The sequence below is a fragment of the Schistocerca serialis genome, chromosome 11, assembly GCF_023864345.2.
Source record: "Schistocerca serialis cubense isolate TAMUIC-IGC-003099 chromosome 11, iqSchSeri2.2, whole genome shotgun sequence".
NCBI lineage: Eukaryota > Metazoa > Arthropoda > Insecta > Orthoptera > Acrididae > Schistocerca > Schistocerca serialis.
In genome coordinates, this window is record NC_064648.1 from 164866164 (window position 1) to 164878899 (window position 12736).

Consider the following 12736-nt stretch of genomic DNA (forward strand, 5'->3'; position numbering starts at 1 on the left):
CCGGCCTCCTGGGGTGCAGTTGCCTCTCTCGAGCTTAAAGCTCCTGTGACCGTCGAGTCTGGAACGTATGTGTGTATGCCAGCCTCGAGTATTTCAACCACGGTGCGCACTTGCGATTTATTAGTTATTTGCATATCGTTTACATGAATTCTTACAATACTGACTTTATCTTATCGAGTTTGGGCTCGAATGAAGCGCCTTGATGTGCAGAGTATGATTGTGAGGGCGGAATATGGAAGCAATGAAGGAGACCACGACGTCTTACAATTTCAGGAAATTCTTATGAGAGGCTGCTCATGACTCCATTACTTTCGACCTCCTTAAAAAAAAAAAAAAAAACAAAAAGAGAGAGAGAGAGAGAGAGAGAGAGAGAGAGAGAGAGAGAGAGAAGCAAAACTGTTATTTCCTACTAGCTCTAGTCAAGTTGTGTGATATCATACTGTACGCAAGTTTACATCCGACGGCTCCCCTACGATTTAAGGGTAGTGTCTTTGTATACTAATCAAAACGTGATGGAACCCAGGTTCGAACCTCGCTACTGCTTAAATTTAGAACAAAAATCGTCAGTAATGATGGATGGGAGGATAGAGCTTCAAGCCACTTTTTTCCCCTGCTCCTAAAACCCTGAAGAGTCTGCAATGCTCAAAGGCATGAGAATGCAGAAGGTAATGGGAACCACTGGTGTCTGTCCACAGGACATGTGGCCTATAATTGAAAAGTGGTATGATGACTCCTCCACTGGCGAAATATTCCGCAATAGTCGCACATTCAGATCACTGGCAAGTGCCAGGTGTCCCAATGAATTATGTTTACTGTATAGCTCCTTGCCTGGCACACCATGCTTCTTTTGTCACTGTAAATCTTACTCAACAGCATATCTCCATCTGCCTCGATAACTTCACCTCTTGGTGTAGCCTCTGCTACATCAAAAACACTTTTGTTAAAAACCCAAGGAATTATTACAATAAATACCACCAATCATTTCTCTCTCCCTAACTTCCACCATGGCACACATAAACATGACTGTGTGGTGGTACTCTCTTCAAAGGTAAGCTGGTTCGAATCCAGGTAATGGAAGAAATTTGCATTGCTGGTATTCCCCCAGTAATGGGAGGGGGAATTGAAGCACAAAGTTTCTCATCACCAGACCTCGTGTCAGTGTTCTGCATTACATTACCTCTCCTCAGTGTATCATGATACACTGATGCCTGTGACACTGTTGAAGGTGACACATGTGGTGTCGACGATAATCGCCTGCAGCAAATCGACAATCGACCACCGCAGAGATGCTGTACACGTAAGCAGCATCGCCACCGCCTATGAGAAAGAAGTAGTAAGCCACGCCTCCTGTAGCTTCGAGGCGCCACACACGACAAGTATTTCCAGCTCTGCCACTGCCTGGTACGAGTTCTGCCAGAGTCCAGCCTGAGTTCTGTTCTGTCTACGAGGGTATCAACAGTTCCATGACGACTGCAGAGAAGCGACGAATTTCTGCCTTCAGAGTGCAGTGTCGGCGTAACGTCACTCAGGCCAAGCATGCACGTACAGAGAGTTGAGGGCCAACAACAGACACACATTTGGCACAGTTGTAGTAAACGTTCAGTGCTCATCATCTTCAGACCTGCACTGTAATGCCGCTCAGTGTTTTCAGCAGCTCCTGCGTATTTGAACCCCAATTAATACCACGCGTGCTCCCGCAGTCACAGCCGCGAGGTGTTAAAAATAAGTTTATCGCTTTCCAAACAACAAGGCGTTCTTTTCATTGACTGTTTCATTTATGTACTTGTAAATTTATTAAAACCAAGACACTACAACATGTGTGTCGGAAGTGGATGTTAAGCTCTTAACGCATCCATTATAATGTACACTCAACAGATAACTCCGAGTCACAGTTCTCTCACAATGCAAGGACAGTGCCCAATTACGTGGAGGAAGATAAGCGCTTGCAGTAAGGCGGTGGACTTGCTGCTCCATTCCTCTCTGCTGACATGGGCAGAGGACTCTCACTTTCTCATATCTTGGAATAATCACGCGTCCACAGCTTACAACAAACTCAAATTAAGAAGACAGGAAACTCGACAATGTGGGGATTTCATCATTCAGCCATCCTCTGTACTTGGGTAAAACCCACTGAACGAGGCGATGCTGTGGTAAGCTGTTGGCTCCAAACTTGATTTTCGACCATATTTAGTTTCTCTGCGATGTCCCTACACAGCTTAAGGTGAATGACACGACGGTTCCTATGGATGGACGCAGCTGTCCTGCTTCCCCGTTCTTCCCAATTCTGGGTTATGCTCTAATTGCTGTTTCACCAACAGGACGTTAACCCCTGATCTTGTCTCTTCCTTCGTCTTTCCAAAAGCCTTAGTGGCCCCAGTGTTACTTTCGCCAATATAGCTTGGATCTCAGCACTCTCAAAAATTTGCCATTCCTTACAGTCTTAGAACACCTTGCATTCTGTATCATATTTGCAGTCGCAGACGCAACCTCTGCCAGCTGATTACATTGCCCTCTCTTCTGAGGTTCCTCAGACTTTGTCACAAATTGCAAACGTTCCATCAACGTGGGAAACAAAAACAATTTTTCTCGCCTATCCTCTGAATACCTAGGCTTCTGGTGCGCCCTCCACTTGCCACCCTTCTGTATCCTATTCGAGCGGAACTTCAGCTGGCTGGTTCTTCCTATTACAGAATAGTATGTAGACACTTACTCCTCCAACCAGCTATAATCCTAGCGTCTACGCCTCTTCAATATGTAGATGATCCCGCTTCCAGCCTCCTGACCACTGTCATCCCTCCCTCACACCTCTCTCTACCCACATCAACTTGTCAATCATACTTCCCAGCCCACTCCAACACCTTGAATACATATACCCTTTCTGGCCGGCACCTGCATCATACTGTATTACCCTCGTAGTAGATATTGGGAACTGACTGCCAGTGACTTGCCAGAAGCAAGAGCCTTATCTTCCCCATAGCACCATCATCAACTTCAATGTACATGTGTTTATGTAGAGACGCTATGGCTTTTATTTTTTTGAAACCTATCATTTTATTCATTCTCCCCAAAAAGCAGCAAAGTTTCCGAACCTTGCGCACCACACGATAATGTGGTGGGAGTGGAATGAATAACAAAGAAAATGGAGTGTTTACGACAAAGTCGTGCATTCGGCCTTCCACAGACTGTGCCTGTGTGTAAGAATCTTTCAGAACTTATTCGTCTTACTGGGTATACATTTGCGCTCAACACGCCAATGAGGTATACATTGGATGACGTGTAGCATATCAGTATCACTCTCCTTTGATTTGTACTCTGAACAGGAATAGTGCTCGAGGACAACGACCATCAGGACTTCTCAGAATGCAGTAGGTAAAGCAGTCATCAACCTGAAGCCTGGTTTGGTCACCACAGTGCTGTCCTACTGCAGGTTGTCGTCACTCGCCGTCTTCCTACTTCTGAGCTAACTTACCCAGTTAATAATTGTGGGACACAGTTAATTATTGGGTCTCTGAACAGTTCTACAGTTCCGACATTTTCGATTTCCATAAATCAATGTCAGAGGTGAAAGAAGAGATAAGTGACAGAAGGAATCTCGGGAGCAATGCCTGAATCCCAAATCTCTGGAGTTGTAATCCCACATTCATCCACTCAGCAGCTGAGGCATATATGTCCCAATTGCATTTATTGCTGCATCATTATCATTACACAAGGTACGAATGAGACAAAGTAATTACATTTTTTGCGTGTTTTTGAATGTATGCAAACAGAGTATTAACAGTAAATCGTTCATTGTGGTAAAGGAACTCCCAAAATCGTCAGTTAATGTATTTTGTTGTGCTTTTTCTCGACAATCTCGTGCTAACGAAACAAACTGGTGACAAATATGCTCCATCACTTTTTTTACGCTGCGTGATGGGGTCACTAAGTTCACGGAGGAAAGTGAAATATCACAAAGACGAGAATTCAGCCTGCATCCTATTTCTTTGTACAGGACGCCTATGGAGTTATGTCAAAAGAGTATATTCTATATGGACGTAGTTAGATATAAAAAAAAATACGTATCCAACGGATCAGTGTATGGACGATCACACCTTCCTCAGATATCTATGTGTCTCGCTGTCCCCCTTGCTTTATTGCGGATCGTTCTAGTAATTCTGCTTAGAAAGACTTCTTCAACACTTGTGTCAATTTTCCATTAATCTTTCAACGTTGAGCCACAAGCGGCTTTATTATTCTTCATATTCAGTTATTTGCGTGGTAAGATCAAAAGTTTGTCATGACGATTTCAAAAGGTTGTTGAGGTGGTAATGTTGGGATTTCGTGGTAACCACTTTAATGTGGCTTTAAATGCTGCAGAACCAAATAATCCGAGAATAAGTTGTTCATTAAGAAACCCACACATCTGAACAACAAAACGAGACTCAAGCTCCTTCCTTCTACAACCACACAAGATCCGTGACTGCCTTGTCATGGAGCTGAGATACTGAAAACTTCTGTTGTACAGAGAAATGGAAGTTCCCATTCATGTAAGCTTCAAAAGAATGTGGTCCTAACAGGTATTCTGATCACACAATGGCCCACATAAGGTGAGGTATGTTCCTTTCCAACTCTTGGTAATATGGGTACTTTCCTTAGACAAGAAAACAATTTTTTCCTGATCAAACAGTGGTATATGGCACATTTATACGTAAACAACACTCTTGAGCGAGACATGGCAGAAGTCACCACAACAAAGTACGGTAGGTTACAAATCGTTGCTCCACACCATTGTCAGATAATTCAGTAACAAGCATGGGCCTAAATCCTTTCGTATTCATATTTTTTCAGTGTGGTCGTGCATTGTTGAAGAAGATGCTTGAAGTCCAACTACTCTTTTGCAAATGATTTTCATTGGAGACTGCTCATCTGATTAAGAGTGGGTGACACACGTTTCCTGTCACTTTTTATTGCTTCCAATACGTGGCCTGTCTTTCAGACAGCCTGAAAATACAGGACATTTATCTCAATCAGGCATGGCTACTTTACGAGGGGGACTGAGGCAAATGGTCTCATCATGCGTTACATAGTTTTTCCTATCTGCGGACGTTCATGAACCCACGAATCCTCCAGTAATCCCTCCTTTACAAGATGGATTCGGAACTCAAAGACTGCAGTGCTGAAACAAAAATATAATTCTGATAACGTTGTTTTTTTCCATGCAGGACTATCAATAAAACCTATTTACTTCCTTATTTTTAGTATGTCAAGAGCGATACAGGGACTTCTTGGGCACCCTGTAGATGAAACAGACGTGCATAGTAACAATGATACCTGTCTTTGTTAATACTCTTACTTTGTGTTGACATGCCGCCTTACATAGTTCTGGGTAACTGAACCAGGGTAATGTGGGTAAACGACGCCCAGGCTCGTCACCCAGAGAAGGCTTTGGATTCAGCTGCCTGCAGTGTACGGCCACCACCCACTTGCTGTCGTTTTCTTGCAGACGAGGAGTGGCAGCTGGAGGACAGAAGCCACGCTACGCTCTCCGTGGACACTGACTGCGTGCAGCTGTTGGTGAACGCCCTGGACCACCCCACGTGTCCGCTGGAAGACCTGCCACTGGAAGCCGTGAAGCAGCGCGAGCGTTGCCGCGAGCAGCTGTGGGACGACGTGGTGCAGAGGTCGCCCCACATACCCGTCACCAGCTACCTGGCCTACACGCAGAGGGCAAACGTCAACCTCTGTCTGCTGGCCTGGATGGCTGTCAACTCGTACGGCATTTGTCAGGACGTCCCGTTCAGTATGATACAGTGCGTGCACGATGCTCGCTGCTATTTCGATAGTCCTGATGATCAATCATGTCTGCAGTCGAACGCTACAGAAGCAATCTGCTCTGTTTCCAGAGCTATTCTGTTGCTAAAGTGTCATGACTTTTCCTCCATTAAGACTTCCCATAATTGTACGTACACTACGTTGGGATCTCTATGGGTCTATAGTAGGACTAGTATACTGGATCAAAAGCTAACAGAACAAACACTGAACTACAAAAACAGTTTAACCAACGCCACCTTGAAATACAAGGATTTTAAAATCGACAGCTTGAAGCCTTTAGAAATCTCATTTATACTGATAAATATCATTTTCCGTTTTTCGACTGCCGGAGTATACATGTACCTTCCCCAGTTACGCAACTTGCCTGGAAAGATACTCTTGTCCTTTCAGATCACGTGCATAGTCCAGATCCTGTGTTCTGAGGTCGTGTATCGTATGGCAGGCGTCCCTGACTTACCTACAGCAGTGCTGATAGACAGCGCCCTCACACTTCTCAGCTGTATCTGGCTGAACTCATTCTGCTACCACATGTACGCTTGTGTTCGCCATCTCAGGCTTCCTAACCAGCTACTACCTGCTGAAGTAAGCCAGTTATTCCGTCGTGAGGTGCTGTGTGTGCTTATACCGTGGAGTATAGTATGTGTGGCAGCTGTTGCTTTGGAAAAGACGAGTAAATATTACCTGATCTACAGTCGTATGGTAGTCCTTGCAGGGATTTCAGTGTCTGTGGCATTCAATTTGGTTTGTCTCGGACTGCTTGGATACATGTACCTACGTAATCGGTGCTCCATGCGGCGACTCAAAATTGTTGATAACAAGAAATTTGCCTCAAAGAAGGAATGTCTTTTTATGTCAGTTAAAGCCATTATATTAAGTGGAACAGGAATTATTACTAGAATTGGGTTCCACCAGGCTCAGGGAATAGCGCAGTTAGTGTACTATATGCATCTAGTTACGATGGTGCAAGGACCAGTGCTCTTCGTCTGTTTCGTTTGCAATGGAACGACGCTCCCCGTACTGAAGAACAGGATACTTCTTTGGTGGAACCCAACCAACATCCCTGCAGGTCTAGAGCTATGTTCAGCAGCCGAGAGGAATCTGGCCAGGAGAAACAATGAACAGTCTCCCTTTTCAGAATCCTCGGTGTAGCCTCCTTCAGTATTTTTCGCAAATAACTGTCTCCACACTACACTGCATTAAACCCAGCAATAAAAATGGACTCTACCTGGTATGACAATATCAAATGTCATTAAATCTGATATCGTACAGCCAGTACTTCTCTTTCCTAACGTCTCCTTCATTTATAACTGTGTGCTTATTTGTGAGTGGTAGCCTCTGTCTACCTATTCTAATGCACTGAGACTACTTACTAAAATTGTTGGGAAATGCTTTGTGCATACAACAGGCTGCGTCAATCACACGGCATGTTATATACAAGTAAAACGCAGCACGTTGTCGGAGGAATTTCCGTTCGTCAGTGTCATCTACCGTGGCGATGGTGCATTTCTGGACACATGTTCGTATGACGTCTTTTCTCCGTTTTCCGTCGAGGATCTGTCTTTGCAGTTTGTCGATTTTATTAATGTATAATGTATGATATTAGTATATATCATATTATGTCTGAAACAAAGAAATTTTCCATATGTGTGTGAAAGATGTACTTTTACATGATTTGTAATTCAAGTACCATGACAAGAGACATTCAGATACTTATAAAATCAAAAGAGAGGGGCCAATGAATGAAGTGGTGTGTGCATGAAAGTGTAAATGGGTTTGTTGAGCTTATTAGTGGTTCGATTACATAGAGTGGCTCAAACAGGTATGGTAATAAAGTAACAGATGACTTGTGTGAAATGTGGCTTGAAGTGAACGCAAAGTGTCGAATGGCAGAGTTATGAGATCAGCATTATTGGGTTTGTGAGACAAGATGGTGATTTGTTAAGCTAGAGGTTTGTAAGGGTACTATGGCAGATGTTAAAAGTTAATGTTACACGTGCCACTCTTGGGCAAGGAAGAACATTACTTAAAGGCGTATTTACAGAAACAGTACTGTGGAAGGATAAACTTGTGCCAGTACTGTGAGTCCTGGAAAACATGTGCCATAGTAGCTTCACTAGAAGCGCACAGTACGCCGAAATTGTTGTGATTCGTAATCAATAGACGATCTCCCATTTGTTCAAATAAAACCTGAGTGAGCAAAGTAAAGGAGTGTCTGTGTGAATTTAGTATCCAGCCCAACTGAAAATCCTGTGATAAATAGTACTACCTGGAGTGATTTTCGTGAATTTCGCACTTAGCAGGCACCCGCAGTGTTAACCGCGATTTCCGTTTGAACGCAGTGGAACCAGAGGGAGGCAGGTGCCGGGTGCAGCCCGCCTGGCCGCAGGGGGGCGCCGGCAGCTCAACACATTCTGTAAAACCGTTTGACGGAGATTTGCAGGCCGTGCGCCTCGATTCTGTCAGCGCAGCGCCAAGCCAACCCTGGCCCGCTCTGCGTGACGTCACGAGAGCGCGCCACGGCCTTCTCTTTAGGTGGTGGCGGCCAGAGCCGACACGGGGCCCACCCAGACAAGCGTCCTGCACCACCGGGACACGCGTAAAGTCAGCCCGACACAGTGGTCGCCAGCCGAGCCTCGACCCGCTGGAAAGTATCGAACCTCATCGCTCGAAAGCCAGTAGTTAACGGCCCTCATGCTACCTACTTACCCCCAGGCAACATCCCGAGTTACGACCGCAGTACTGGGAACATTCACAGCCGAGCCCGGGAAATTACTTTCGACTGGCTGTACGAAATACACAGTTCAAACTCAACAGGAAGACGGTCACTCAAAAAACATTACTCCCAGATTTGGATAACAAACTGAGATTATCGCTATCCAATTACCCCAGCCAAGTCAGTCATTTGAGTCGGAGCACCACTGCCACTAAGCTAACATCACCGAGTTTTCCCTGAGCTACAATTCGCCGTAAACGCCCACACTAATTACTATGCGACATTCGCAGATAACGACAGGAAAGTTCTTAAGCGGTAATGGATGCGCGCAAACGAGAAGGCGTTTGGAAACTCGAGAACGCTGCGCGTCGCGACACAGAACTCCGCTCCAGAGCGCCCGCGACCCGCCACGTCGGCCACACGGGCGCCGACGGCCAGCTTTCGATTCCCCGAGCTCCGAGCCTTTCCACGAAATCCTTCTACACGTGGGCCTTTCAGCCAATCAGGAGCAGCAGCGGACTGCAAGCCCCACCACTGGCCACTACCTGCTGCTGCTTACAGCCGCTGCTGTCACGTTCTGGTCTTCAAAAAGGCGAACCAGCGAGCAGATATGGGTGGTCAGGGAATCAGCTGTTACAACCCTTTCACTCGTGGGGTATCAAGCATTAACTTCTGCAACCGATATACCTACTAAGGGCTTTCCTCTGATATATCTGGAGACAAGCATTCTCGCAGCCGAAACTGCTTGAACTGTTGTTACATGTACGTAGATGTTCGACAGCACACGTGTTACTCAGACGATGTCCGCTGCAAAGTGCATCATGCGTAACTCGCGCCACTGCCGTCAAACGCAGCATTGTCAGAGCGACTCAGACTTGGGATCGGCAGTCTGCACAACCGCCACACTTGAGACAGGGACGACCAACCCGCATCTGCCGAGGCTAAAGGCACAGAACTCGAAGCTGACTGCGAGCGCTCTCAAGCAGAGCGGGGGGGACTATGGATCGTCCTGTTTCCGATATGCAACAACAGTTTTCAGCGCACCAGACTGAAGCAGGGAACTCTGTCTCCACCAGATCTCCAGAAACGCAACGCTACGCGAACTAGCCGAAAACCCGGACAAGAAACCCGAAGTAAACAGGCAAAGCCGCCACAAACACGATACTCCAATTACAAAAACTTTACACTCATCCAAATACATCTCACGAAGAACAAGGTTTACAACTGGTTGGATGCAGATGGAATTAACGCACATCTAACACAACTTATGGCACTTTAGCAAACCCTACAATAAACTATAAACTAAGAAGGTGGCAAAGAAACCGCCAAATCGTTGTAACCTGCACTAAAACAGTTGCCTGGGCCACCAAGTCGTTCACAAAAAAAATCCGAAAAAATTTGCCAACATCACAACACACCCATCAGATATCGAAACCCGAGAGAACAGTTTGAGTTACTTACCGATCTGAAGCAACAGTAACAGAAATCACACCGCACGCCAAACAGTAAGCAAAAGAGAAACCACACAGACTCACGCTCGCCTTTGTGATAACCAATTTTGACCGTGATACAACAAACGAAAAAACTGAAGGGGACCTAAAGGTACCGGGAAACTAAATCAAAATTCCCCGCTATTCCTTCCAGTCATCTATAGTTACAAAGAACCAACTAACAAGCTACTTGTTCACCATATCAGAATGCACTGTGTACCTCACAAGGTTGGACTATTTAAAGACTACCTCCTCAATAACAGCTACGTCCATATTGCAACACTTTCCAATAAGCTGCGATATAAAGAGAAATGTGAAGAACGGAGTCGAGCGCATCGAATTTTTAATGGCAAAACAGACCCGAAACAAGAAGCATCAAAATGCAGGAGCTGCAACACTGATAACGTTAATAGTGATGAGAGTTGCAAAGAAAGACCAAAACAGCCTGTCTCAGCCAACAAATCTGAACACATTAAGCGCATTGATCAAAATAATCACGGTCTTCGTCCAAGAATGACACGAAAACATACTCTGAGTCTTCACTACAGCCCTTCCCAACATGATATTTGAAAGAAGGGAAACAATAACAGCAGTTTCTAAAAAGCTCCTACTACGTTCTTTGGGGAACACGGATCCACGTCTATATCGCCATATTGATAGACAAGGAGGCCAATGCCCAACCTGGCCTGAGACACCAGGAAACAAGAATTAACCTTCACATTCAAGCCTAAGAAAGATATTGCCACTATCTGCATTGTCAACACACTGGGTTTCTGCTCTAAAAACAAACTACCTAAAGGCATAGCAAGAGAAAAAGAAGTTGGTATTATAGTCGCAGCACGTACCTCATGAGCAGGTAGAGAAATCAATCTAGATAGCTGTATCTGTCACGCAAAACAGACCGTAGTAGAAGCTGAGATAGATGCTTCATAGTCTTTCATATAAAACACACCAATGATGTATCCTGCCGAGGAACCGCCAACTGATCTCGTTAATTATATACCCTCATTGTGCCCAGCTAAAGGAACAGGAGACTCAGTGTTAGATCTGCGATATTTGCTGAAAAATTGAACAAGAAAGATATTAAACTTGTTGTAGCCATTTTGAATCACGCTAGACTCAGAAATGACTCGCCGCCTTTTATCAATCACTATGGCACTTCTATCTTTGGACATATACTACGTACAACATAGCTACCCAGATTCTGAAGCTACACTGAATTTGGCGACTGCATAGCTAACGAATACCTATCATTTATTATGCTGTGAATCACAAAAACTAGGAAAAAACTTAAAACGATCATAAACTCACGAAATCGGATAGTCGAAAAAATCAGATTGATACGTTTTAACACAAAACCTAACCAATCAACTATTCAGACCACTCCTTAAGACTCCTGACGTACATAAGAAACAAAATTAAACAGTAGGGAAATTCTGTAGACCATACGGCACTAACCAAATGGATATGCTACGATTGGCTTCAACGTTTTCAATGACCTAATAAGAAGAGAAACCCACCAAATGATGCGCGAGGTAATCACAAGAATTAGGTCCCACAATAGCAGTAGTTTTTGGAAAAAAGTTCCAACAGGTCATAGCACACCATTTGCGAACAACCATCCTTAATAGCAGATGAGAATGTCATTGATTACTGACGACCTCAAAAAAGTTCCTCAAAGTGCTACAAAAACATTCACGGTCATCCGTGGTATCCAAAATTCGATGAAACCGACGAGGAAATAATATTCGAAAATCCGAATGCAACCGCTTAACATCCACTACTTTATAAGATTGACGAATATGAAATGGAAAGAAAGCAGATCAGAGACTGGAGGCACTGGAAGATAACAAAATAAATCACTCCTTTCACAAGACACCTGCCTCAAACACATCAGACGTTTCTTCATCGCGGCCATGAAACTGAAAATAGTCTCTCTAAAATAGAAGCAAGCTAAAATCAAGATGATTTCCCAACCCGAAAGACCTAAAAACAACATCAAATCACAGGTTACCGTGCTCTCAGTGACAGGGAAAGCTTTCGAGACAGACTAAAATTGTTCAAGGAATTGAGCAACATAATGGCACAAGAACAAGCCGGGTTCAGCGGCAACCACAGCACAGGCGACCCGGTCCCAGGACTGAGCAGCAGAGCGACGCAGGCTGAACGCAACACGGCAGGCACAACGCCAGCAAGCTTTCTCGTGCACGGCGAACGCGCCTTCCATTGGTTGTGGCATGCTGGGCTGCTCTTTGAAACGTTACTTGTGAACTTCGCATGCCAAAGTGTGCAGATTACTAAAAATGTTGCTGGAAATAGGTAAGTACAAGCGCTGCTTGGTGATCACCATTCGACAAGTATTACGCCAGCCGCAGAGACGCCACGTGGGACAGTCACGTCTCCAGTGCTACACACCAACAACACGGCTGACATCGCTAAAGGTCGAGGATCGAAACAACAGCCCTGTACACAGACGACACTGCGTACTATTGTCGCGCCCCAACATGCGGCAGAATTAACGAGCAGGTCAGCCCCTTCAAAAACAAGCAGGAATCATCGCTAAGCAAGTCGAGTAGATTAAAATACAGTGGATCAACGAAATCTATCCTTCATCACCAACCCGTGATATTCAACTATCCCTACTTTAAATAAATATATATTCCTCACGTCATCTTCAGAGGTACTCTGACAGTCAGTTACAAACAATGAAGAAATACACCAA

General features: G+C 44.8%; 1 protein-coding gene across 2 annotated transcripts in view; it reads left to right on the plus strand.

Annotated features, from left to right (window-relative positions):
• LOC126426846 (uncharacterized) overlaps positions 1 to 12736 on the plus strand; it is a 268198-nt gene that overhangs the window by 32684 nt on the left and 222778 nt on the right. The window contains exon 5 of one of the 2 annotated variants that reach the window (XM_050088864.1): positions 5483 to 8016. The exons of the other annotated variant lie outside the window; for it this stretch is intronic. Coding sequence (XP_049944821.1) covers positions 5483 to 6960 — 1478 coding nt within the window. The 3' untranslated portion in view covers positions 6961 to 8016. Of the gene's footprint in view, positions 1 to 5482; positions 8017 to 12736 lie in introns of those variants that run through there. 2 annotated transcript variants of the gene reach the window in all.